We start from the raw sequence: 25,236 nt of genomic DNA, 5'->3' as shown, positions 1-25,236 counted from the left end.
CCTGGGAGGAATCGAGGGAGAGGGCGGAATGTGGGAGGGCTCAAGGGGACATGGGAGGGACGAAAGGAGAGGGGGGAAAGAGGGGGGGGTCCAGTCTCCCCTGGCCGAGCACTTTTTTGGGGAAGTCCTAGGACTGATCTCCAGGACCTGGACTCTTCTCCCAGCCCCTAGGTCCCCGCTCAGCCAAGGTAGGGGGAGTCACGCCGCCGCGGGAGGAAGGAGCGTTTCGGATGGGAGGATGGTGGAGGGACCACGAAAAGGGGTGATGCGGGTTAGGGTCGAGGGGAACCCAACCCACTGAGGGTTTTATCATTGTTAAAGAAGAGTGAGACACAAGGAGAATGGAGAGAGGAGGCAGATATTTGGCGGGTGGGGGGCTGCAGGATGTTCCAAATAGGGCAGCCGCGAGGGCCCTAAGGCTGGGGGCTCCTCTGTGAGGCCCTACCCCTGGGCCCCCAAGCCAGAATGTCCCCAGAACAAAGCTTTCCTGTTGTGTTGTTTGTCTGAGTGGGGGGAAAGCATGTTCGGGGGGCCTCTTGCTGGAGAGGGGCTGTTCTCAGCCCCAGACAGAGGAAAGGCCTTGGCTGAGGAGCCGATTGGCGCCCTGGGCTCCCGTTGCCCAGTGACAGCCATGGCAGTGTTGGCAGGAGGTCTGGACAACCCCACCCCACACCCCTCCCAGCTTGAGGCCTGGCCCTCCTGGGCCCCTTGAACCTGCAGGGCATGTGAGAGCCTGTGTGCTGGGTAGGGTGTTCAGGGGGTTCTCCATGTGTTCTGGTCTCTGCCCTCTCTGCCTTGGGATCTGCCCAGACAGGACTCTGGGCTTGGCTCCCATTCAGGAACCTAACTAAGATCTGAGGGTCTCCTAACCCCCCTTGCCTGCTTCTCTCCACAATCAGTAGCTGTCTGTCCTCTGTCCGAATGGCTGAATGGAATCATCTGGGTCCTTCCTGCCGCCCCTTGCCCCTCGTTGGCTCCTGCCAGTCCCTCTCCTCACCTGTTGCCCATGTGTCTCCATTGCTCTGTGTACTTGGCTCTCTCACAATCACCTTCTATCCATCTTCCACATTGTCTCTCTCTGCTGTCTCTTTCTGTTTGCTCCCGCTTTGTTCCCACGGCTTCCTTCCTCTTACATCCTGTCTGGGTCTCCCTCTTGCTCAGTCTTATCTCTTTCTCTGGACATTCTCTGCCCTTGGTCTCTAATCACTATCTTTTGATCTCTGGGTCTCTTAGACCAATGGGTGGGGGTGATGGAGGTGCCAATGACAGAACTAGGAAAGGACGTTGTGAGACAGAACAACTGATGGGGACAGTTTTACTCTTTACAAAAGGGAGGGAGAGCCTATCTCTGGGTCTCTGTCTCTCGCCTCCCTCCCTAGTCTGCACCTCTCTCACCATGTTTCTGCTCTCGTTTAGTTTCTTTCTCACTTAGTCCATGGGTCCCTGCCTTTCTCTCCCACCATCTCTGTCTCTGTCCTTATTCAGTGTCTCTCTTCCTCTCACGACCTCTCTCTGGAACCCAGGCCTGACTTCATCTGTGATTTCTCTTACACACTCTCTCTCTGGGGCACCCAGGCCTTCCCTGCCATGCGACCTGTCAGTATCTGGCAGCGGAGCCCATGGGGGCTGCTGCTCTGTCTGCTGTGCAGCTCATGCCTGGGATCTCCATCCCCATCCACGGCCCCCGAGAAGAGGGCTGGGAGCCAGGGGCTGCGGTTCCGGCTGGCCGGCTTCCCCAGGAAGCCCTTTGAGGGCCGAGTGGAGATACAGAGAGCTGGCGAGTGGGGCACCATCTGCGATGACGACTTCACGCTTCAGGCTGCCCACGTCCTCTGCCGAGAGCTGGGCTTCACAGAGGCCACGGGCTGGACCCACAGTGCCAAATATGGCCCTGGAACAGGTAAGCAATGCTCCATGCATGGCCTAGGTATTGTCTAAATGCAGGGAGAGGGAACACCAGATGGCACAGGCACAGGGACCCAGGACACCAAAAACAGCCAATGTCAAGTAAACCCATGGCTGACAAACCAATCAACACAGTTGCTTCCCAGAACTGTGTGACCTTAAGCTGGTCAGTGCCTTCTCTGAACTTCAGAGACCCTAGGTGCAAAATGACTACATGATCTCTAAGTTCCTTTTTTCTGCAGAAGTATGATTCTACCTTGCTACATGCAAGGACAGCCCTGATACAGGTGAGCCCTGTACAGTTAAAATACAGTTGGTTTGATGGAAAGCTGAGAACAGATAAATGATGTCTGGATATCCCAAAGCCAGAAAGGATCACAGATACTGCAGCTGACCAAATCAGATTATAGGCAAGAGCTGAAAGCAACAAGCTGGAACTAAGAACAAGTATAAACTCTAAGACAAGAATGAGTGTGGCTAGTAGGCGCTTAGGAGGAATTCTGAGACCTGAGGATGCTTACATTGTAGGAGCCCACAATGGGACTGATGGACAGAAGCTGGTGCAGTCTGCAGCTAATCCTCCACTTCCTACTGGCTGGACCACTTCTGGAATAAAGCGTCACTTGTAGTTGCCACATTTAAAGAGTGACAGTAGAGGGGCTCTTGGGTGGCTCAGTTGGTCAAGTGCCCAACTCTTAATCTGAGCTCAGGTCTTGCTCTCAGGGTCGTGAGTTCAAGCCCTGTGTTGGGCTCCATGCTGGGCATGGAGCCTACTTTTAAAAAAAAGAGAGAGTAGAAAATGGATATACTTTCAGAGGAGAGCTGCCCAGATGTGAAAGACTGGAAGCCAAGTTTCAAGAGGGAATAGCTGAAGAAACCAGGGATGTTTGGTATGAAAACTAAAAGCTTTGGGTAGCAATTGCATGAAGGTTGTCTCCAAATATGAGGACAGTCATTTAGCTGACAGTCATTTAGCTGCCTGGATGGCATCGAAGGACTGAATCAGACCTTGGGGGATAGTCATAGAGAGTCACAAGGACTTTGTGATGGTTCAGTGGCCTGGTGGGGCAGGAAGTAGGTATCCCAGCAGAAGCTGGGAAAGTCCTGTCAGGGTATGCATGATAGGTCCCTGCCATTGGTTGGGACAGACAGTCACATTGGGTGGAATCCCATGGCTTCTGGGGGGAATTGAATCCATCCCAACTCTGAGAAGTCAGCAATACTCATTTCAGGATGGTCCAGGCAGAGAGGAAAACAAGGGGGCAATGCAGTAACACAGACAGGGAAGACGCATGGGAGAAAGTGAAGCTGAGAGGAAAGGATCTTAGATTTCCAAGTCTCACAAATGGCTCAAACCCTTAAGCCCCCATGTATTGGCTGTGTGGTCACCCCAATTTCTTTATGTAAAATGGTGATAACACCTCTGGCAGCTCTGTTCTAAGGATAATCATGTATATACATACATGGCAGAGTGCCTAACACAACACATACTTGATTAATTGTAGCTATCATTGAATAGGTCAGGACTGATCAGAATTTCAGTGTTGACTCTTGGTTTTTTATTCACCCTACCAAATTCTTGAGTATCCCCCCGATCACAACTGACCCTCCATCAATCCTGTGCTCCCTTTCCTATTCCCTTCCAGGGTCTCCTCTTTCACATCCCATTATCTAACCAGAAAAATGGGATCATCAAGCCAGGTGTGAGGCCTTCATGGTCACTCTCCCCCAAATCCTCACCACTTACCCTTCTCCTCCATCCTGCCTCCACAAGCCTCTCTGTTCCCTCATGTCTCCCTCCACAGGCCGCATCTGGCTGGACAACCTGAGCTGCAGTGGGACTGAGCAGAGTGTGACCGAGTGTGCCTCCCGGGGCTGGGGGAACAGTGACTGTACCCATGATGAGGATGCTGGAGTCATCTGCAAGGACCAGCGCCTCCCCGGCTTCTCGGATTCTAATGTCATTGAGGTCTGCCCTTCGTACACACATACACACACACACACCCCAGGATGGCCAGAGAGGGCTGTGGGGTGGTTATATGTGGTTAGAGGGGATGCTAAAAGGTAGGGGACCCTATATGCCCCATGGGATCATTTGAGTCGGTGTGAGGCTGAGGGGGTGGGGGACAAATGATAATGCTCCTAGGCATATTAAAGCCCAGGGTTGTTTTCACATTAGCATTCACGTCACTAAACCTGGCAGGCGCCTCTCCAACTTCATCCCTGGTCCCCAGGACATCCCTTGCTCTCCCTCTCCTCAGAGGTTCCTGCTCTCCTGGAACATTTCCCTTCTTACTCTCTCCTGCTTCTTCCTTCAGTGCAACTTCCTCTGTGAACTTCTCCCTCGTGCTCCGGGCCGCCTTGGCTGCTCCTTCCTCAGTTTGCTCCGCACCCTTAATCGCCTCTCAGAGCAGGACATGTCCTTCCACTCCCGTGGTTGCAGGAAAGTCAGTTCCCCACAGAGAGCAGGAGTGCCTCTCAGCCCTGTGTCAGCCCCTGCTCGCCACTGTCTTCATGGCAAGCACGCTGATCAGGGTTCCTTAAGGGTGGCAGGACAAATAAAAGTCGCTACTGAGACTCCGTCCTCTGCCTGTGGTCCCCTCCCCAGGTAGAACAGCACCTGCAAGTGGAAGAAGTGCGACTTCGGCCCGCCGTGGGGAGGGGCAGGCGGCCTCTGCCAGTGACCGAGGGACTGGTCGAAGTCAGGCTTCCCGAAGGCTGGTCGCAAGTGTGTGACAAAGGCTGGAGCGCCCATAACAGCCACGTGGTCTGCGGGATGCTGGGCTTCCCTAGCGAAAAGAGGGTTAACACGGCCTTCTACAGGTGAAGGGGCGTGGGCGCTGGGGGGAACAGACTGGGATGGAGGGGTGCTCGCTAGGAAGCGGTGTCTTGACCTCGGAGAGGGTCCGGGGCTCAGGAACAGTGGGGAACTATGGAGGCCCTTTCGAAACTGGAGAGTTGAGAAACCTTGTGGAACTATGAAGGGCTCCTCAGGGCGGGTCCGAAGTGGGGCAAGCGAGGCTCCGGCTCTCTGAGGTCCGCAACCGGGGCGGGGCGAGTGGCTGCCGGTCGCGCGTCCGCACCCGTGACGCCCTCGGTTGGCAGGCAGAGTCCCGGCTCCCCGGGGCGCGCGCCGAGCCTGGCGAGGCCACGCCCAGCGGCCGGCTGTGTCGCGGGCGGGTACGGTTACGGCGCGGGCGCGGCTCCGGGGCCCGACGTCCGAGTTCAAGGAGCTCGCGACCGCGCCCTGCGGAGGCGGCGCTTGGGTGTGTCCAGCGCCGGGCTGGGCGCGGGAGTCCCCGCCAGAGGGCCGAACCTTGAGGGTTGGGGGGGCTCCTGGAGAGGTGAGGCCTGCCCCTCGGTCGCGGCCATCCTCGAGGCGCGTCCGTGAGCGCGGGAGCCCCTGGCACTCCTAGGCAAGTCTTCCAGAATATCCTTTGGCCGAGGCGCCCGACCCTCTCCAACTGCCCTGGAGCCCTGGGGTACGCACTGGCTACCAGGGTAACGAATCACACTGGTAAACTGCTCTGTGCTTACCGTGCCTCGCAACCCTGGAGCATCATATGTGGTTTAGAGGAATTTGGAAATCTTTACAGTCACTCTATTTTGCAGGCTGAAATACTTTTTTTTTTTTCCTCTCAGCTCTTCCTAAGTTGAGTTTTGCAGAAAGACCTCTTGACATCTAGGTCAGCTTCCACTGGGCACACAACGTCAGATATCGTCTGATTAGAGCAGGGTACAGTAGAAATGCTCAACTTTGAGTAGAGCATGCCCAGACTTTGTATGCCTTTCTGTTGAGGAAACATCCCACTGTTCATATTGAACTAGTAATCATCTAAAACCAATTCAGATCTTCCTTTATCCTTGATACTAATAGAAAAGCCTATTTGAACCTAAATCTATGTTGAGTTTATTCTATTAAGTTAGTTTGATACATCATTTAAAAACCACTTAAAAGCCACAGTGAACCCATGAGATTATCTTGAATCTTGACATTATTTTCCATTTATCATCCCTCCCAGCCTCCTCTGGAAGATATACAGGATAGCTAGGTCTTCTGGCTTCATCAGAGTGACTGTTAAAATTATTGAAATGTTCAAAACCAAAGTCTAACCCTTCCTTACTCATCAAGTCTTTACTCATTACTTGTGAAATGTTTTTTTCCCACTAACTGGGAACAAACTGAACACTACAATGATGTAGCCAGCATTTCACCATTTTATCTATAATGAAATCGTGGGAGATTTTGTTAGTCTTCCTTAAAATCTAGATATATTATGTTCATGGCCATTTTCCAGCCTTCCAATTTAGAAAGCTTATCAAAAAAGGAAATCATGGTGGTTTGAGCTAACTTTTACTGAAATCCTTCTGGGTCTCTAAGCATCTCCATATTTTTTCCCCACTGTTCACAAACTTTCCATTTAATAACTTATTTTAAAATATTATTCTTTAGATTAAGGAATCCTTTTTCTTCTTTTTGAAAGTAAATACATTGTCCAACCTCTAGTCTTTTCCATACTTGCTCAGATTTTCGTTGCCTTGGCTCTCAGACACACCTGAAAGTTCTTTCAGCCCCAAGGAGTATACTTTATCTGGTCTGGAGACTCAAACTGTTTTAAAACAGCTGTGTGCTGTGCTCCTTTGCTATTATCTGTCTTGGAGCTATACTTCTTTCTCTGTGCTTTTTCTTTACTTTGCCTGACCCCAACATCAGGTTCTGAAAGATTTATACAATTTAAAAAGCAGGGATTTCAAGTGAAGAGGATAGCATGAACAAAGGTGAAGAGATTCATTTGGTCAGTATTTATATATTGTCTACTGTTGTAGGCACTAGGGATTCGACAGTAAACAAAACAGACAAAAATCCCTGATCTCATGGACTAGGGAAGAATCAGAAAATAGTAAAATTTTAAAATGCAAGGATGGCAAAGAGTGTAATGAATAAAAATAAAGCAGGGAAGGAGTTAGGAAGTAAAAGTGAGATTGCAATTTTAAAAAGAGCCATCAGAGAAGGCCTCTTTGAAAAGGCATCATTTGGGAAAAGATTTAAGGGAGGTGAGGGCACAATCTGTAGAAATCTAGACAAGTGTTGACAGGAAGAGGAATGATAAATGAAAAGATCCTAGGGAGCAGGGGGAGGGAGGGGAGAAGAGTCATGCTCCTGGAGGCCACTGGGGCTGCAGCTGAGTGAACAAGAGAGAAAATGATAGGAAAGGTGATATAAGAGGGGATAGGGAAAGAATAGGAAGCCTGATTGCATAGGGCCATTTGGGAGGACTGGTGTATACTCTGTGGGAGATGAGGTTTTGAACAGAGGCGTGACATCTGACTTCCATTTTTAAAGTATTATTTTGGCTGCTTTAAGAATAGACTGTGAGGAGGGCACCTGGGTGGCTCAGTAGGTTAAGCGTCTGACCTCAGCTCAGGTCATGATCTCACCATCTGTGAGTTCGAGCCCTGTGTTGGGCTCTGTGCTGACAGCTCAGAGCCTGGAGCCTGCTTCTGATTCTGTCTCCCTATCTCTCTGCTCCTCCCCTGTTCATTCTCTCTCTTTCAAAAATAATAAACATTATATATATATATATATATATATATATATATATATATATATATATATAAAGAATAGACTGTGAGGGATACAGTAGAATCAAGGAGGCAGAGAAATTAGTTAGGAGGTTATTATCTCATGAAAGCCAAGTACAGAAAGTGAGGGTGATGGTGACCAGTGAAAGAGATGAAAAATTATAAAATTCTGTGTATGGTTGAGGTAGAGGCGACAGGATTTGCTGATGGATTTAATGTGGTGGGAGAGGAGAGTGATTAAGGTTCACCCCAAGGTTTTGAGTCTGAGCTAAGTATGGAGATGGTCTTACTTGATAAGGAAGACAATGGGTGAAGTATGTGTTGTGTGAGGATTGGGGGGAGGGGTGTTGTATACCAAGAACTTAGTTTTGGACCTGTTTAATTTTTGGATATATGACTCTAGAGTTGCTGAATAAACATATTTTAAGTCCTAAAACTGGACATCACCAAGGGAGTGAATGTAAACAGGAAAAAAGAGGTCCAAGGACTGAACAGAGAGCTTCAATGTTATGTCAGGAAGGTAAAGTGAAATGCAAACAGCAAGGTGAGGTAGAAAGAAGACCAGGCGAGCAAGGCAGCCTATAAGCCAAATAAAGCGCTTCAAGGAGGAGACGAAGAGCGCCATCATCTGAGTTGGTGCTGCTGGTGGGTCTAAAAGCACAAGGACTGAGACACAAATGCTGGATTTAGCAAAACAGAGTTATTGCTGACCCTGACAAATTTGACAGTGACTAGGATATTTTTCAAAAGACAGTTGACTAGAGTAGAAAATTGTGCTGAGAAATAATGGAAGGAAGATCTGAATGCATAAAAGCCAAAAAATGGAACTTTTTGATGCCAGATTGGAGAGTTTGATCTTTATCTTATGGAAAAATTAAAAATAAAAGTATTTGTATGGGACAATGATAAAATAAGACCAGTGTTTTTAAAGTTTACCTGATAGTAGTGAATTGGAGGAGGAGGTTCTAGATGCCATAAGGCCAGTTAGAAGCTTGTTATAAAAACGAAGCTGATTAGGAGGGTGACAACAAAGAGAGAGGATGAATAGCTGAAGGATGACTGATAATAGAAAAGAAGGGAGGGACACCTGAAATGATCCTGAAGCTGCTTGAGAGAAGGATGGTGCAAGCCAACAGGCATCTCTGGGCTTCAAGTTAATATGAACTAGCTTTAGAAGTGAGCCATCCTTGGGATGTTTGAGACCCAGGAATTACCTATAGGTATGCATGGCCTGAAGTAATTTTCAGAGATCAGGAATATTTGTGTACATCTTGGAATCTCCTACTGAGTCTAGGATACGAAGGCTGGAGAAGGACACATACTGAGAACAGAGACCATTCTTAGTGAGGAGAGAGGTTGCAAGAGTCCTGAGAGTTCTATGATGGAGATATGAGATAGGCTTCCTTTCACGGCCAAATCACACAGAGGGAGCATTCTCATGGGTGGTACAATCATAAAGGATAGATAAGATCATTTATAAAGAACTCCACCTTCCATAGAGAAAGAAGATACATCTGCTGGCTTTTAGAGGAAGCCAGTAAGATTTAAGGAATGAGAAAATCAGAATGAGGTGCGTTTATCATTTTTCAACTTGGTTTTATAGTTCTTCCCTACAACACGTGAAAGCTGTAGAATTTTAGAAGAGGAAAAGAATGTAGAGATAATTGAACCATTTACTGCCCTTTTGCAGGCAAAGAAATTGAGGTTCTAAGAGCTTAAGTGCTGAAAGCTATTTACTGAACTCCTGCTATTTGCAAAGCACTGTGCAAGGTGCTGAGAACATGGAGGTGCTGAGAGATCATGGAAGACCTCACAGACTACACTAAGGATTTGGGTCTTTATGCTAAAAGCAATGGGAAGCGACTGAAGTGTTTTCATGAGCAGGGCTGTAAGAGGACATGATCAGGTTTGTGGCCCCCAAAAAACCACTCTGCATTTCTGAGAATGGTGTGGAGAAGAACAAGAGTGAGTGGATTGAAGAGATGTTTAGGAAGTAATACTGACATGACTTGGTTCTGGACTGACTTTGGGAACCAAAGACGAGAAGTATCAAGTTGACTCCTAGGTTTCTAGGGTGGATTTTGCTGAAAGAATTACAGGTTTATTTTTTGCACCTATATTACATTTTAGAAACATTAAGAAGGCAGGGGCGCCCGGGAGGCTCAGTTGGTTGAGCATCTGACTCTTGGTTTCAGCTCAGGTCATGATCTTGTGGTTTGTGAGTTGGAGCCGCCGCCCATTGGGCTCTGTGCTGACAGCATGGAGCCTGCTTGGGATACTCTCTCCCCTCTCTCTCTGCCCCTACCCTGCTGACACTCTCTCTTTCTCTCAAAATAAACTTTAAAATTAAAAAAAAAAAAAGGCAATGGACTATACCAGGTTAGGTGTAAATGGGAACATATAAAGAGAGGATGTGGAGTGAGAAGAATGCCTTAGGGCTCCAAAAATGTAAGTGACTAGCTAGAGGAGGAACATGCAAAGAAGAACAAGAGAAAGCAACTGGAATGAGGAATCAAACCAGACTCATAGTGTTAGGACAGCCAAGGAGGAAGAGAAGGACAGAACAGCAGTGTGAGATGCTACCAAAAGGGGAACATGATGAAAACTGAAGCTGTCTACTGGATCTATTCTCGCAGAGTGATGGGGAAAACCAGAAAGGAGTGGGTTAAGGAATGAGTGGTAAGAGCTAAGATATAGAAGTGGAGCACTGATAACTCTTGACAATTTTTTCTATGAAGAGGAAGGGAGATATGGGGTGGAGGGTGTGTATATGTGCGTGTGTGTCGGAGAGATCGGAACAGGTTTAAAATGATTCAGTTGAGGAGAGATTGTATTCGACCTCTCAATTTAGGAGAAAAAAGATCCTAAAGGATGGAATTCAGAAACCTTTTTGGGGAGTGGTCTTGGAGGAGAGAGATGGGTGGATAAGAAAAGGTGATGCTGACGCGGGTAGGTTTTTATGTTTGATGGCTGAAGGAACAAATTGTAAGGGGAAACAAGCACATTTGTGAATGTGCAAGTGTAAATCAAAACAAGTATCAGTACTAGTATTAAATAAGTACCAGATCCTTAATATAATCTATATTGTACTTTATTTTATATATATATATATATATACACATATATATATGTAATATATATATATGTAAAATCATATGTACCATATGATGTATAATATAAAACCTTATAAATAGAGAAGAGGTACTTCCAAGATCTAGATAATACTACATTTTTTATGCTTATGTATTTTAAGAGAGAGAGAGAGGGAGAGCATGAAAGCATGTATGCGAGGGGAGGAGGGGCAGAGAGAGAGAGAGAGGGAGAGAGAAAATCTCAAGCAGACTCCATGCTGACAGCATGGGACTTGATCCCACGAACCATGGGATCATAACCTAAGCCAAAATCAGGAGTTTGACACTTAACTGAGCCACCCAGGCATCCCTAGATAATACTACATTTTTCTGAGTACTAGTTGGAGGCTCAAGGTAATCTTGAAAGAAAACATAAAATACATTTCATTTTAGACACATCTGAGAAAAAGACATTTGGAGAAAAAGTTTCACCCTATACTTATATGATGAAAGGTTCTAAACTCTTAGTAATGTCTCAGGAAAGGGACCTGAGACTTATTGTGCACTCTTTCCAAGGAATGTTGGACACAGTGGATATTTTGGCAAAAAGACCAACTAAATCCATCCTCAGGAAAAAGCCAGGGCAGGAAATACCAAGCAACTTCAGAGCTGTTTCAAATCTGTTTATTAACATCCAGTGCTTCTGCACACAGTATACTATGTCCAGATATGACTCCTCAGGAGAAACAAGAGTAGGAACGTGTTTAAAGAAAGAATAACTAAGATGATAACAGGGAGTCTCATAAACTTAGAAGAACAGACAGACAAAACCTGCATTCATCTATACATAGTTGGACAGAACGAAGAGGGGGCAAAAAAAGTCTTTGAAATCAAAAGGAGAATGAGAGGAGAAACAGACCTAGTTTCCAGACCTTAGACTTAAGCCAACCTCTTGAAAAATAAAATAGGTCAAATATTTAGGCCAATTAAAAAGAAATAAAGTTTTAGAACTTATTTCTCTGGACGTAAGTTTGGGAGCTGAGCTTGGTTTGTAAATGACTAAAGCATATGGGATTTAATTTGGGCAGGAAGGATGCTGTCATCCTAAGCCGCCTGGCTTCATGCTCCCCAGTCAAATCAAGTTACTGTCCTTGGACATCCAGCCTTGGTGCTTGGTCCTAATTCACTGGCCTCAGACATGGAAATGCCAGAAGTCAAAAAGCATCCAAGAATAAAAGACAGTTAGCCTCCCTATGACCAAACCAGTTCTCTCTCCTTGCCGGGTCAGTCTGGCGATCTTAACAATCCTAACATCCTTCTACTTATACACTTCCCCATAGACCTCCCCTGAGGTTTAGATCAACCCTGATATTGCCCCTCGTCCCCATCACTCACTACCCTAGTGTAATTTCTGTGCGTGCTGGTACAGGGGCTCTATCAGCCTGAGTCCATGAATTTCACTACTGTTCATCAGTGTGGTTATGTGCGCGTGAGGCCAGACAGCTGTGAAGGGTAAAGCCTCGGGAGTATCTGATGTTATAACATCTTGTTGACTTTCCAATTTTCCTGTTGGAAAAGAAGTTTGCCCCTGGCTGCACCAGTCTTTCCCACTTGGTTCTAGACTGATTTTGACTCTGCTATTGTCTTATCCTCACAGAAAGTTGAGGAAGCGAGCGGCCAAAGCCTCGGCCCGACGCCCCAAGCCCCTTGGAAGGTAATGGGGCAAGAGCCCCGGGACCTCCTGCTCGCCCCTGAGGCCCCAGGAGGTGGATGGATGGAAGGCAGCCTATCCATGTCCATCCCGGAACCCAAGCTGATGAATTAGGGATGTAACTGCACAATGGCCATTCCAGGGGAGGTAGGGAAGGGAAGGGGAGGCAGGCATGGGGATGGGCAAGCTTTGACCTTAGGGTGTACAAAGAGGAAATAATGTAGGAATGGCTGAGGAGAAGCCTTCTCATCTTTATGCTTCCCCCAAATAGCTTGGACTCCAGCCTCAACCACCTGCATGCTTCCTACCCCCCTTAATTCAGTTCACCCACATTCCCATTCTCTCTCCTCCTTTTACCTTGTATCCCCTTCTCCCGTCACCCCCTGGACTGACTAGATTTTTCATCACTGTGGTTGAATTCAGAGTGCAACAGGAGTTCCTAAAGTAGAGTTCAGTGGTGTGCAGCTGTCAGTGTGTGGAATACCTGGCCCCCTTCACTTTACTCCTTCCCACACTCTGCATAAAGTGTCCTTCCCGGAAACAGGAAAAAAAAAAAAAAAAAACAGAAAACAAAACCCTCTACCTTTCCTGGGCCACGTACCTAACCACTACCTCCACTAACTTCTTTCTCCTTTTTTCAGACCAATCACCAAGCTTAAAGTCAAACCCAAACCCCGAGTGGGCAGGGGATCAATCAAGAGGTAAATAAAGTTCAGGCTGGGTGTGATGAGAGGGAGAGTGCAGAGTGATGATGAGTCAGGGCAATTGAGCTGTGGTCAGGAAGGGGTCTAAGAGGCCCCCACCTAGAGGTGGAGGGGTGGCAGTAGCTATTAGAAACCACCTTCCAGATGAGTCACTGAAACATAAAGTGATGCTGGGCCTTATCCTCGTTTCTGGGGAATTATGCTTATCACAGGATTTTTGAAAGTCTTGATAGAAGTTCATCCACTGAACTCCTGTTCCACAGGCTTGTTTATCTTCTCCCAGTGAATTCTAGCAGATACTCTAGCACTTTCTCCTTCAGATGCCATCCTTGCCTCTCCCCCAAGAAGTTAAGTTTGCCTAAGGGATCAATGTTCCCATCTTAACTTTATTTTTTAAAAATAGGTGCTACCAGCTTGGAGGTAAGACTCAGGATCCCCTCTGGAAACTTTGCCAGGGATGGGTTCAGATTATAACCCCTGTGTCTCTGGCCCAGTTGACACAATTAGGCTCCCAGTTCCATAATTTTCCTTGTGGGGTCCTTCAGAACCGAAGGGAGTGGAAAGCTTCCAACCCCACTGATTACCTCTCACTAGGCTTCCAAAGGCCATTTGCACATGAGAAGTCTCCCTGATCACTTCTTCAGCAGTGGCTGAGACACAGAGAATTCATCCCTTTCTTCTGTCCCCTCCTCTCTTCTGCACATTCTGGGATCACCCAGTGGTTCCCTGGTGGCCCTCCTTCTCCAGCTCCTCCTTGTGGTGGCTTCAGAGGAGCTTGGAATTTGAGAGTACTCTTGTAGTACCTTCTAGCTAAGGGTCATCTGTGCCCAACATAGCCATGCTCTGGCCTTCCCTGAACGCCAAATTCAAGGGCACACTGCTGTTTTTACTGTGTTCCTTGTGGGGAAATGGGAGGAGGGAGTTTAGAAGAGCAAGATCTTTTTCCTGTGGTGGCCTCTTTGACTTTTATTTTCAGCAAAACAGGACTTTGGGAGAGTACCTGATCTGTTTGAGCTTCAGAATCCACTGATCCTGAGCTTCCAAAGGTATTCTGTAAAGTCTCCAGGCTTGTCTGTTGTGCTTATGTTTCCTCCTCTCTGCATCTTCCTAGGCAATGACTTTGAGTCGTCATAACCTTCCTTCCTCTGACATCAAGTGATGGGCACATTACTGAAATAGTTCATTGCCAGGCCAGCCTCACAGGCCCATACCACCAATAGCAACCCTCCTCTCTGGGCACTGCTCTCACCACGCGCCTCACTGCCATCTCTTACTCCGTTGGTGTCAATACACCAGGCCCCTCCTTCTCTCAAGGCATCTCTCTGAAGGGTTTCCAAGGTTTAACATCTTTAGTTTAGTCCCATTTCCATGCTTGGGTGGCTACAGAACATTCTTTCTGTTATGTTTAAATTGCAGAAGCATGGACTGCCTCATTAAAGTCCAGCTCAGTTCCGATTCTGTGTCTCCCTCTCTCTCTGCCCCTCCCCCGTTCGTGCTCTGTCTCTCTCTGTCCAAAAAATAAATAAACGTTGAAAAAAAAAATTTTTTTTAAAGTCCAGCTCAGGTCTGGAGAGACCGCTACCATTCTGTTGTGCATATTCTCTCCTTCTCTGGTCACGTGGACTAACTTTTGTCTGTCTTGCATTTGTACATCTTCATTCCCACATGTGCCAGCCCCAGTCCTTCCCTATGTCCACCTTCTGGTATAATCTTCTCATAACTACCCATCATACTCTGGCCTGGAAGACCCTCTAGCCTCTGAGAAGCCATTTAGACCCAAGACTTACTCAGTCCTTTGCATCCTGACTCATTCAGTTATTTCAGCCTCAGCATAACAGAAGGATGTGCTCACGCTGGTTCTTCAGGCTTCCTGTTTGTCAGCTACTCCCTCCTGCCCATCTCTTCCAGCTGGGCAGTCCTGGCTTCTCACTCTCTTTGCACAGCAGCCTCAGCCTCAGCCTTCATTAGGGCCAGCAGCCTGAAGCCATTTGGAGCAAGGTTTCTGTCAGGCAAGTCAAGACTAGCTGTCTACCCATAGTGGTCTTTGGCTGCAGGTCCCCAAGGACCCTCCTATCTGGGTAATCTGGGCTCTTTCAGCCTGGAAACTTGCCATTCCCTTTGTCTCTAAGGAGGGAAACAGCAGAAAAGAAGGGAAGAAGAAGGGATAAAATGGTCATGAAAGGTTGGGGGATGGTGGAGGCATGGAGGGGAGGAGGGTTGTCGGCAAAGAGGCAGGAGCATTGTTTTACCCTACTGCACCCCACTCCTGTCCCCCCAGGCTGCTGGCCCAGCGGCAGCAACACTCCTTTGGTCTGCATGGGGTGGCGTGCGTGGGCACGGAGGCCCACCTCTCCCTCTGCTCCTTGGAGTTCTATCGTGCCAATGACACCACCAGGTGCCCTGGGGGGGCCCCTGCGGTGGTGAGCTGTGTGCCAGGCCCTCTCTACGCAGCATCCAGTGGCCAGAGGAAGCAACAACAGTCGAAGCCTCAGGGGGAGGTGTGTGAGACAGTGACTATAACCTTCCCCACCCCAGGTGGAGAACCCCTTAGCCTAGCCAGCCCCTGACTTAGCACAGCCCTGACCTTTGAGAACAGAGAGGAACCTCTCAGGGGGTGGGCCACAGACCTGAGACCACCCCCTCCCTCCCACCGGAATCTCCTTTATCACCCAGGTCTACTTAGCCCTCTCTGTGCTGATGTTTCCATTCACTGCTTTGGGCACATCTCTCTCCTCTATAGACCCGAGTGCGTCTAAAGGGTGGGGCCCACCCTGGAGAGGGCCGGGTAGAAGTCCTGAAGGCCAGCACATGGGGCACAATCTGTGACCGCAAGTGGGACCTGCAGGCAGCCAGCGTGGTGTGTCGGGAGCTGGGCTTCGGGAGTGCTCGAGAGGCTCTGAGTGGTGCCCGCATGGGGCAGGGTGAGGGGGATGAAAATGGGAGGAAGAGGGAAGGAGGAGGTACACACTCTCCCGGGGGGTGGTGTATGGTCCTTGGGAAGGAGACCCCTGGGCAGACAATGAAGGTCCAGTTATAACCTCCTGATCTTTGACCTCTGACCCTAGGCATGGGTGCCATCCACTTAAGTGAGGTTCGATGCTCTGGACAGGAACCCTCCCTCTGGAAGTGCCCCCACAAGAACATCACAGCCGAAGACTGTTCCCATAGCCAAGATGCTGGAGTCCGATGCAACCTGCCCTACACTGGGGTAGAGACCAAGGTCAGTTATCTTCCCGGTTTAGTCCAGAAATCTCACATCCTATCCAGTCCTGGTCATGATCTGCAGCCTGACAGCTTCCCAGCCCACTGTCCCAGGCCCCTGCCATCCTACAACTCCCACCTGATGCCCCCACTTGCTAGCCTTTATGTGCCTCTGAATCACCCTTCAGCCACATACCTGTTATAGGCTCCCACTACCGCTCCCCAAAAGCTTACCCGGAACTTCCATTGTGTCACTACAGATCCGACTCAGTGGGGGCCGCAGCCAACACGAGGGGCGAGTGGAGGTGCAAATAGGGGGACCTGGGTCCCTTCGCTGGGGGCTCATCTGTGGGGATGACTGGGGGACACTGGAGGCCATGGTGGTCTGTAGGCAACTTGGACTGGGCTATGCCAACCATGGCCTGCAGGTGAGTGGGAAGGAAAGGGAAATCAACACGATTGCCTCCAAAGCCTGTGTTTGGGGCAGAGGACTATGGAAATGAGTCCCTTGGACCAAGAGGCTGGATGGTGGGGGTCTCACAGAAACACCAACATATGTCCCCAGGAGACCTGGTACTGGGACTCAGGGAACATAACAGAGGTGGTGATGAGTGGAGTGCGCTGCACAGGGTCTGAGCTGTCCCTGGACCAGTGTGCTCATCATGGCACCCACATTGCCTGCAAGAGAACAGGAACCCGCTTCACTGCTGGAGTCATCTGTTCCGAGAGTGAGTGAAGGATAAGGTGATGCAAGCCAGGGAAGGGAAGCTCTGGGCCACCCCCTTTGAGGGAAAAAGCCATAATCTGGAGGGGTGCTCCTTCCCTATGAAGAAGCAGCCTCTCACACTCTACAGGGGGAGCAGAAGCACCCCCATCTGTCTCCACCCCTCAGCAGTGACTTCCAACACTCTGCTCCCTTCCATGTGCAGCTGCATCAGACCTGCTGCTGCACTCAGCACTGGTGCAGGAGACCGCCTACATCGAGGACCGGCCCCTACACATGCTGTACTGTGCTGCAGAAGAGAACTGCCTGGCCCGCTCAGCCCGCTCAGCCAACTGGCCTTATGGCCACAGGCGTCTGCTCCGATTCTCCTCCCAGATCCACAACCTGGGACGAGCTGACTTCAGGCCCAAGGCCGGGCGCCACTCCTGGGTGTGGCACGAGTGTCATGGGTGAGAGGATCAAGTAGAAGGGCAAGGTCACTGGAGATGGGGCAAGCCTGCTGGGGGCAGGGATGAAAACAGGGGTTCCCTTGTCCCCACAGGCATTACCACAGTATGGACATCTTCACTCACTATGATATCCTGACCCCCAATGGCACCAAGGTGGCTGAGGGCCACAAAGCTAGTTTCTGTCTAGAAGACACCGAATGTCAGGAGGGTGAGTTGGGCCTAGAACAGACTCCGGTATCTCCATCCCACAGCCTTGCCTCACACTGACATATGCCAATCCCTCTCAGATGTCTCCAAGAGGTATGAGTGTGCTAACTTTGGAGAGCAGGGCATTACCGTGGGTTGCTGGGATCTTTACCGGCATGACATCGACTGCCAGTGGATTGACATCACAGATGTGAAGCCAGGAAACTACATTCTGCAGGTGCCTGGGGCCTGAGATCCAGCTGGCAAGTGGGAGGAGTGTTTGTTAAAGATTTGAAGACTGCAACTGGTCAAATTGACTTTCTCCCACTCACAGGTGGTCATCAACCCCAATTTTGAAGTAGCAGAAAGTGACTTCACCAACAACGCAATGAAGTGTAACTGCAAATATGATGGACATCGCATCTGGGTGCACAACTGCCACATTGGTATTTGATGGGAAGAGCAGCCCAAAGAGACTGGGGGATGGGAAGGAAAGGCCTTCATTCTCTTCTCCCAAAGTCGGTTCTATATCTTCCCACCCTCCTCTGGATCTCCCAGCCTCTCCACTTCTACTCACCCTTCCCCACAATGAGTCCGTTTCCCTGCCTAAACTGCCCATTCACCTTGCAGGTGATGCCTTCAGTGAAGAGGCCAACAGGAAGTTTGAGCGCTACCCTGGCCAGACCAGCAACCAGGTCATCTAAGGTGCTGCCACCCTCCTCTGAAAACCACCACTGGCCCCTAATGGCAGGGGTCTGAGGCTGCCATTACCTCAGGAGCTTACCAAGGAACCCCTGATGTCAGCAGGCCAGCCATGCTCATCCAGTGTGTGCTATGGATGTGGAAACATCAAAACGAAGTTATTGCCCTCCTTCCTACGCCAGCTGCCGGATCTGTGGCCAAGCATGGGGAATTTTTGCTCCCAGGCCCAGCACTGAGTGAAGCACACTACAAAGAGCAGCACCTGACTGACTGCCCAGAACAACAGACAGCAGGAGCTCATTTTCTCAAATAGGGAGGTCAGAATGGTCAGCTCCAGTATCTCCCCTCCGTTCAGGGGGAATACAGCTTTACCTCTAGCCTCTTCATGGGGAAAAAGATCAGTACCCCCCGCCCCGCCCTTATTTTTGACTATAACATGATGCTAGGTATAATTTTATTTTATATAAAAAGCATTTGTGTGATTCCTCAGAGCCCAGGGATTGGTGCTGGTGGTTGGAGGGACCTGCCCCCCACTGGTTCATTTAATCCTCTGTCCAGGTACCCTCAGAGCCTAGGCCAGGAAAGCCAGGTGGAAATCAGAGCAGGAGCCTCAGAGTCCTGCTGACCCACTCATTCTGTGACTTCAGGGGTCACATATAAGGTCAATGTTTCTGGTCCCCGCCGGATGCGCACTGCCAGCTGGGATTGGGTTCGAACAGCTTCATAAATATCTTCAGCATTTTGTACCAGCTGCTCCCCAATGGCCAAGATCACATCACCCGGCCGTAGACCAGCCCTATGGTGAAAGATGGACAGAGAGAGAAAGGAGGGACTAGACAGCCCAGTTCAAGGGCACATGCACGCTTCACCCATCCCCACCTCACAATGCAGTCTCTCCCTCACCGGTGGGCAGGGGAGTCCAGGATGACTTTATGGATGAGCACACCATGCTGAACATCAGGGAAGCTTGGTTCTCGAAGCTGTAGTTCAGCAAGGATGCTGAAAGGACATAGATCACCCTGTTAACCACACCAAGGCACTCTCCCTTGGGTTCACCTCAAATCTCTCATCAACACACTGACAATCGTATAGACAAGGGCATGCACTAGATACTCCAGATACAAAGGCAATCACTTTCTGCCTTCTCGAAGTTAGGAAGTAGGACATGTATGTAAAAAGCAACTAATTCCAAATGACACACACTACTAAATAACACTAATGGCATTCTAGAATTCTAAGGGAAGCTTTAAGGAGAGAGTAGAACTTAACTTGGGTGTAGAAGCATGGTTCTGGTATTTAACCATATAAAGCAAGAATAACATAAATAAAAACATGAGAGTAGGAAATCAGGTTGGCTGAAACAGAGTATATTCATGGAAGAAGCCAGGTCTGGAAGGCCGAACTGGAGACAAATGGAAAATGGCCCCTGAACACCAGGTTAATGGACTGAAGTTTTTAAAGCAGCAGCAGGATGAAATCAATCTGGTAGCAGGTGTGCAAAATGGATTGGAGTGAGAAGGTCAATATGATGAGAGAGGACAGCTCTTCTGATAGCTCCACGTATGAGGCAACTCATCTTAGATAAAGATAAAATTGGTAACAAAGCTCAACAGAGATGCTAGTTGCCCACCATTGAGTACACTGGTAGTCCTACAGGTCACTACTTTTAAAGTTCATACCTGGGAGTCAGGGTCAGCATCATCACCCCAATGTAGCGGCGCTGGGACCCACTGATTCCAAACCAGGAATCTGTGATGGAGGGACAAATGAGCCTCATTCGGCTACATCCTTCCCTCCCCTCCCTTTCCTCCCAACAGACCTCCACCATCCCCCTCCCCACACTTCACCCCTCCCCCTTCTCCAGCAAGGCCCAATGAATGCCCTTCCCACCACTTAAAGGAATCCCTTTCCCCCAAGCCAGGCTCACTCTTCTTTTCCCCACGATGCAGAAACTCTCGAAGGCGATCAGAAGGGATAGCAAAGGAGATTCCAGCTGTGACCTTCATGGTATTCACTCCGATCACCTCCCCATCCTGCAGGGATAGAGCCCACTATTTCCTAGCCCAAATAAATAGTAGGAGATGGAGATACCTGAACAAGAGTAGCAGGAAGTATTGGGGAGTTGGGGAGATCTGGTTGGATTTTGGGAGATAACCAACAGGAGACTGCTCAGAAACTTGACCAAACGTCGTTGAATTAGGGAACACACACCCCTTCTCACACTGACCTGGAGCAGGGATTCTTGGAAAGAAGGATGTCCCACTCACCAGGTTAACCAGAGGACCTCCAGAGTTTCCAAACTGCAGGACAAGGACAAAATATGGAAGAGATCCAGGGACTCTATGCCTGGGGGCATAACCAGGATGTAGGCACTTTCTCCAAATTCTCTCTTTTCCCAGCCCAGCCACAGTGGCCACATACGTGCAGCCCAACCTCTGTATATAAACTCGTCCACCAGCTATCACAGTTGGTGCCTGCCCCACACAGCCTTTCCCCCAACCCCCAACCTAGTTTGCCATTCTTCTCATATCAGGACGCACATCAATAGCTGCATCAGTCTGGATGTATTCCACATTGGTTTGGGGGAGGCCCAGGTCTCTGGCTGGACGCTGAGCAGAGCTGACAATGCCAGAAGTGATCGTGTTCTGCAGTGCAAAGGGACTTCCCATGGCAACAACAAACTCTCCTTGCCGGACATCGGCTGAGCGTCCCAGGGGTAGGGTGGGGAGAGGTTCCTAAGAGAGAATGGGAATAAGAGACCTGTCGTCTAGATATGTGAGCAAATTCACAGTCCCAACCAGACCCGGCCTGCCTAGACCCCCACCTTAGTCTGAATCCTCAGCGTGGCAATGTCTGCCACAGGATCCACAGCTGTGACCATGGCCTCATACGTGTCGCCGCTAAGCAGCCTCACACGGACTCGGCGCCGATCAGCCACCACATGAGCGTTGGTTACGATGAGCCCGTCGGCAGCCACCACGAATCCTGAGCCATTCGAGATAGGGACTTCGCGGCCGGAGAAAGGGTGCCTAGGATGGGGGTAAAGCAAGGATGTGAGGAGACTCAGACACCTAGCTCGCCCGCCCCTTAGCCCGCGGCTGGGTGCCTCCTGCCCTTCCCCACCGTTACCGGCCCAAGATCTCGATATAAACCACGGCAGGTGCTGTCTTCTCCACCACGTCTGCGATGAAGTTGTACTGGCTCCGGGGAGAGGTGGGCGGTGAGCCAAGGACCGAGGCGAGGACCGCTGGAGGACCCCGACCCCCGCCCCACAATAACAACAGCACTGCCCCCCCAGCGCCCAGCGCTACCGCCAGCCATATGCGCGGACGGGTTCCAGGAGTCTCTGAGACCTCCCGGGTCTTGAGATCCGGGGACCCTGCAGTCAGCCGTGCTCGGGAATCCGAAGTCCCCGACGTCAGACACGTCCGTGGTTCAGGGACCCCCCCAGACAACCGGGCCCAGAGACTGGGGGTCCCATAAGTCACTCGGGCCCGAGGGTCAGGAGTTCCTGACGTCAGCAAGGCCCGGAGGTCAGGGGTCAACAGGGGCCCCTTCCCCCAGGGAACCCCCCCCAAAGCCCGCCATCCCCAGAGGTTCCAGCCTGCACCCCGCCCCGCCCTCAGTGCAGCCATCAGCTCCGCCTCGGCTGCCTCTTCGCCCGCCCTACACAGAGGCGGTGCCCTGGACGCGAGCTGGCGGACAGCGGGACGCGGAGCACGCCGGTACCTGAAGTCCTTCAGAAGTGCACGCCGGGACCCAGGATTCCGGGAGGCCGACTCCGCCTCCGCCCCGTGAATGCTGGGAATTGTGGTCCCCGCGGGACGCGAGTTCTGAGGTAGCCCAAGGGCCCGCGAGGCATGCTGGGACCGCTAGCCCTTCCGGGGCGCCTCAAGATTTCGGGTGCCGGCACCCTGGGCGGATGCCCGAAGACTCCACCTTCCCAGGAGCCCCTGCGGCGGGGCGCGAAGATGGCGGCCGTGGTCGAACAGCCCTAAAGCAGCAGCAATGGAGCCTTCCCAGGCGCTGGGGCCGGAGCGGCTCTTTGACTCGCACCGGTAAGAGCCCTGGCGGGAAGAGGTCGGCTCCCGCATCCACTACGGCCTTCGGCGCCCGATCACCCCGCCTCTCGCCCCCAGGCTCCCGGGTGACGGCTTCCTGCTCCTCGCGCTGCTGCTCTACGCTCCCGTCGGGTTCTGCCTCCTCGTCCTGCGGCTCTTTCTTGGGATCCACGTCTTCCTGGTCAGCTGCGCTCTGCCAGACAGCGTCCTTCGCAGGTAACAACCCAGGGATTCCGGGAGGGTCAGGGCTGGGCCCGGCCCGAGGCCGTGAAGTCACCACTGCCTGCGTCCCCAGGTTCGTGGTGCGGACCATGTGTGCGGTGCTGGGGCTCGTGGCCCGGCAGGAGGACTCGGGACTCCGGGATCACCGCGTCAGGGTCCTCATTTCCAACCACGTGACACCTTTCGACCACAACATAGTCAATCTGCTCACCAGCTGTAGCACCGTGAGTGGGGGGCGAAGCCGAGAGTGCCACGGGGCGGTTCCCTGGGACCCAGCCCAAGGCTCCCCTTTGCCCTCCCAGGTTTCCCTTGGGGACCACGAAATACTGAATCTTACCCCTAATCCCCTTCTCTACCCCATATGTCAATTTTTCTCACTTCTCAATATTCCTTTTTTGCTTTCTCTTTTTTCCATTTCTAGCCTCTACTCAATAGTCCCCCAAGCTTTGTATGCTGGTCTCGGGGCTTCATGGAGATGGATGGGCGGGGGGAGTTGGTGGAGTCACTCAAGAGATTCTGTGCTTCCACGAGGCTTCCCCCGACCCCTCTGCTGCTATTCCCTGAGGAAGAGGCCACCAACGGCCGGGAGGGGCTGCTGCGCTTCAGGTGGGTGAGCACAGGTATGGGTCTCCAGCTGGGTAGGTGGTCAGGCTTGGGGGCCCTTGAGTTTTCACAGTTTTCAGCCCTGCCCTGTCCATCCTAGTTGATTTCCTTTCTGTTCACTTTTAGTTCTTTCCCCCTCTATCTCTTTATTCCTCATTTATCTACTTGTACAGTTTGACAGTTTTCTGTTCTAAGTAAGGCTGGCTAGAATCCCATCCTACTTTCTCTTCCCTCTTCTAGTTCCTGGCCATTTTCTATTCAGGATGTGGTACAACCTCTTACCCTGAGAGTCCAGAGACCCCTAGTCTCTGTGGTGAGTGTGTGTTGGACAGGGAATCTCTGGGGCTTGGAGGGCAAATTTCCCATTCCTGGCCGAGGCTTAGACCTCCCTTCATGCCCTTCCTTCAGACCGTGTCCGATGCCTCCTGGGTCTCAGAACTGCTGTGGTCACTTTTCGTCCCTTTCACCGTGTATCAAATAAGGTATTAACTGTCTTCTTTTTTGGTGCTGGGAGAAGCTCACCTCTTCCTTGAAGAGGCTGCCTCTTCTTGTCCTTTTGCAGATCTTTTAGTATCAAGATTCTATCACAGAGGCAATACAAAGTGTTTACTATCTCCCCACCCTAATCACAACTGTTCCATGAAACGAAATATCAAAATGGGGAGAGGGTGACACACTGTACCCCAGGTGCACTCAACATGGTCCTGGATTTTTTTATTTTTTTATTTTTTGCAGATGGCTCCATCCTGTTCATCGCCAGCTAGGGGAGGGGAATGAGGAGTTTGCCCTCCGTGTACAACAGGTGGTAGGGTACACAGGCAGGGTGGAGGTGGAGTTTTTCCTTAAGACTAGAAGGAGGAAGTCTTGCAACCTTAACACTTTCAACCTTCCAATTCTCCCTAGCTGTTGGCCAAAGAATTGGGCCAGACAGGGACACGGCTCACTCCAGCAGACAAAGCAGAACACATGAAACGACAAAGACACCCCAGATTGCGCCCTCAGTCAGGTATATGGTCTCTGTACACAAAGTTTTTTGGGGTTTTACAGCCTATTGTGATTTCCTTCCTATTCCTTGCTAGTCAGCCTCTCCTTCCTCCCAGTTCTCCACTCACCATGTTTCGGATTTCTTTTTTGCAGCCCAGTCTTCTTTCCCTCCCTCCCCTGGCCCTTCTCCTGATGTGCAGCTGGCAACTCTGGCTCAGAGAGTCAAGGAGGTTTTACCCCATGTGCCACTGGGCGTCATCCAGAGAGACCTGGGTATGGGAAAGGGTAGCCTCACACAGGAGACAGGCACAGAGAGAAAAAGTGGGTGGTGAGGGGAGAAGTAGAGCAGGGAAACAGACTCCCTTCTTTCTTCCTCTCTCCCCAGCCAGGACTGGCTGTGTAGACTTGACCATCACTAATCTGCTTGAGGGAGCTGTAGCGTTCATGCCTGAAGATATCACTGAAGGGACCCAGTCCCTTTCCACAGCATCCGCTCCCAAGGTGAGACCCAGGAAATGGTTAGGTACAGGACTTGGGTGGGTAGGGGCAGTCTTCATACTCCCTTTCCTTGATATCTCTTTTTTGATCCTGAGACCCTAGCACAGTGCCTCTCTTGCAAAGTAGGCATTCGATGCGTGTTTAATGATGATGACTTCGCAAGCCCTCTGACATTGTGATCACCTCAGTTCCCCAGCTCTGGCCTGGTGACCCCTCAGCCCACAGCCCTCACATTTGCCAAGTCCTCCTGGGCCCGGCAGGAGAGCCTACAGGAGCGCAAGCAGGCACTGTATGAATACGCGAGAAGGTGAGGGGCTTAGAGGACAGTGGGCAGGAAGGGGTAGGTTGGAGAAAAGTGGTAATTATAGGGACAATACGACAAAGCCCACACAATGTCTTCTTTCTATGTCTCACAGGAGATTCACAGAGAGACAGGCCCAGGAGGCTGACTGAGCACAGGATGGCACCCAGAGCCGCAGGACGGAGACTGGGGGCAGCCCTCACCCAACTTACAACAGGCTGGAAGGGTGGGTGGTAAAAAGGGAGGGATGGGGCTCCCCCCAAAACCACATTAAATTCAGGGTTTTCACTCAAGGTATATCTGTTGCCTCTCTGGGTCTCAAAAACCTACT

At 50.5% G+C, this 25,236-nt stretch overlaps 3 protein-coding genes across 8 annotated transcripts; 2 read left to right on the top strand and 1 right to left on the bottom strand.

The window, feature by feature from the left end:
• Positions 1-41: 41 nt before the first annotated feature.
• LOXL3 (lysyl oxidase like 3) lies at positions 42-18,718 on the top strand. Of its 6 annotated transcripts, XM_015087048.3 has the most exons (16): positions 42-188; positions 1,576-1,900; positions 3,711-3,874; positions 4,514-4,728; positions 12,217-12,273; positions 12,912-12,971; positions 15,253-15,472; positions 15,715-15,895; positions 16,040-16,194; positions 16,436-16,603; positions 16,741-16,903; positions 17,105-17,348; positions 17,441-17,556; positions 17,636-17,772; positions 17,869-17,980; positions 18,165-18,718. In XM_015087048.3, the coding sequence occupies exons 2-16, from the start codon at positions 1,588-1,590 to the stop codon at positions 18,236-18,238; spliced, it is 2,379 nt and encodes a 792-aa protein (XP_014942534.1). In that variant the 5' UTR covers positions 42-188; positions 1,576-1,587; the 3' UTR covers positions 18,239-18,718. The 6 variants fall into 6 exon arrangements, with proteins under 6 accessions (XP_014942534.1, XP_026927927.1, XP_026927928.1 ...); XM_027072126.2 differs by lacking the exon at positions 12,217-12,273; XM_027072127.2 differs by lacking the exon at positions 12,912-12,971.
• HTRA2 (HtrA serine peptidase 2) lies at positions 18,674-22,009 on the bottom strand. The gene is made up of 8 exons (XM_027072139.2): positions 21,366-22,009; positions 21,061-21,265; positions 20,777-20,971; positions 20,504-20,536; positions 20,164-20,269; positions 19,916-19,985; positions 19,140-19,235; positions 18,674-19,032 (listed from the first exon to the last, which is right to left on the bottom strand). Exons 1-8 carry the CDS (start codon positions 21,869-21,871, stop codon positions 18,867-18,869), a joined length of 1,377 nt encoding a protein of 458 aa, XP_026927940.1. The 5' UTR covers positions 21,872-22,009; the 3' UTR covers positions 18,674-18,866.
• Positions 22,005-25,198, top strand: AUP1 (AUP1 lipid droplet regulating VLDL assembly factor). The gene is given in 13 exon segments (XM_015087052.3): positions 22,005-22,197; positions 22,200-22,294; positions 22,376-22,513; positions 22,593-22,743; positions 22,941-23,125; positions 23,363-23,435; positions 23,531-23,604; positions 23,858-23,924; positions 24,026-24,128; positions 24,260-24,379; positions 24,492-24,607; positions 24,793-24,911; positions 25,021-25,198. Coding segments are annotated over 13 exon segments (1,317 nt in total). The 5' UTR covers positions 22,005-22,158; the 3' UTR covers positions 25,058-25,198.
• The last annotated feature ends 38 nt before the right edge of the window (positions 25,199-25,236 follow it).

Source organism: Acinonyx jubatus, chromosome A3 (genome assembly GCF_027475565.1).
Source record: "Acinonyx jubatus isolate Ajub_Pintada_27869175 chromosome A3, VMU_Ajub_asm_v1.0, whole genome shotgun sequence".
NCBI classification, from domain to species: domain Eukaryota; kingdom Metazoa; phylum Chordata; class Mammalia; order Carnivora; family Felidae; genus Acinonyx; species Acinonyx jubatus.
This window is presented reverse-complemented; position numbering and strand designations above follow the sequence as displayed.

Excerpts from the sequence above, each read along its gene's own strand:
- HTRA2 (XM_027072139.2), bottom strand. The coding sequence starts at position 21,871 with ATGGCTGCACTGAGGGCGGGGCGGGGTGCAGGCTGGAACCTCTGGGGA. Across the intron at positions 20,972-21,060 it reads CGCTGAGGATTCAGACTAAG|GAACCTCTCCCCACCCTACC; the intron begins GTGGGGGTCTAG and ends ATTCTCTCTTAG. Across the intron at positions 19,986-20,163 it reads GCATCGTGGGGAAAAGAAGA|ATTCCTGGTTTGGAATCAGT; the intron begins GTGAGCCTGGCT and ends CCTCCATCACAG.
- LOXL3 (XM_015087048.3), top strand. The coding sequence starts at position 1,588 with ATGCGACCTGTCAGTATCTGGCAGCGGAGCCCATGGGGGCTGCTGCTC. Across the intron at positions 12,274-12,911 it reads CGCCCCAAGCCCCTTGGAAG|ACCAATCACCAAGCTTAAAG; the intron begins GTAATGGGGCAA and ends TCCTTTTTTCAG. Across the intron at positions 17,981-18,164 it reads GGTGCACAACTGCCACATTG|GTGATGCCTTCAGTGAAGAG; the intron begins GTATTTGATGGG and ends TTCACCTTGCAG.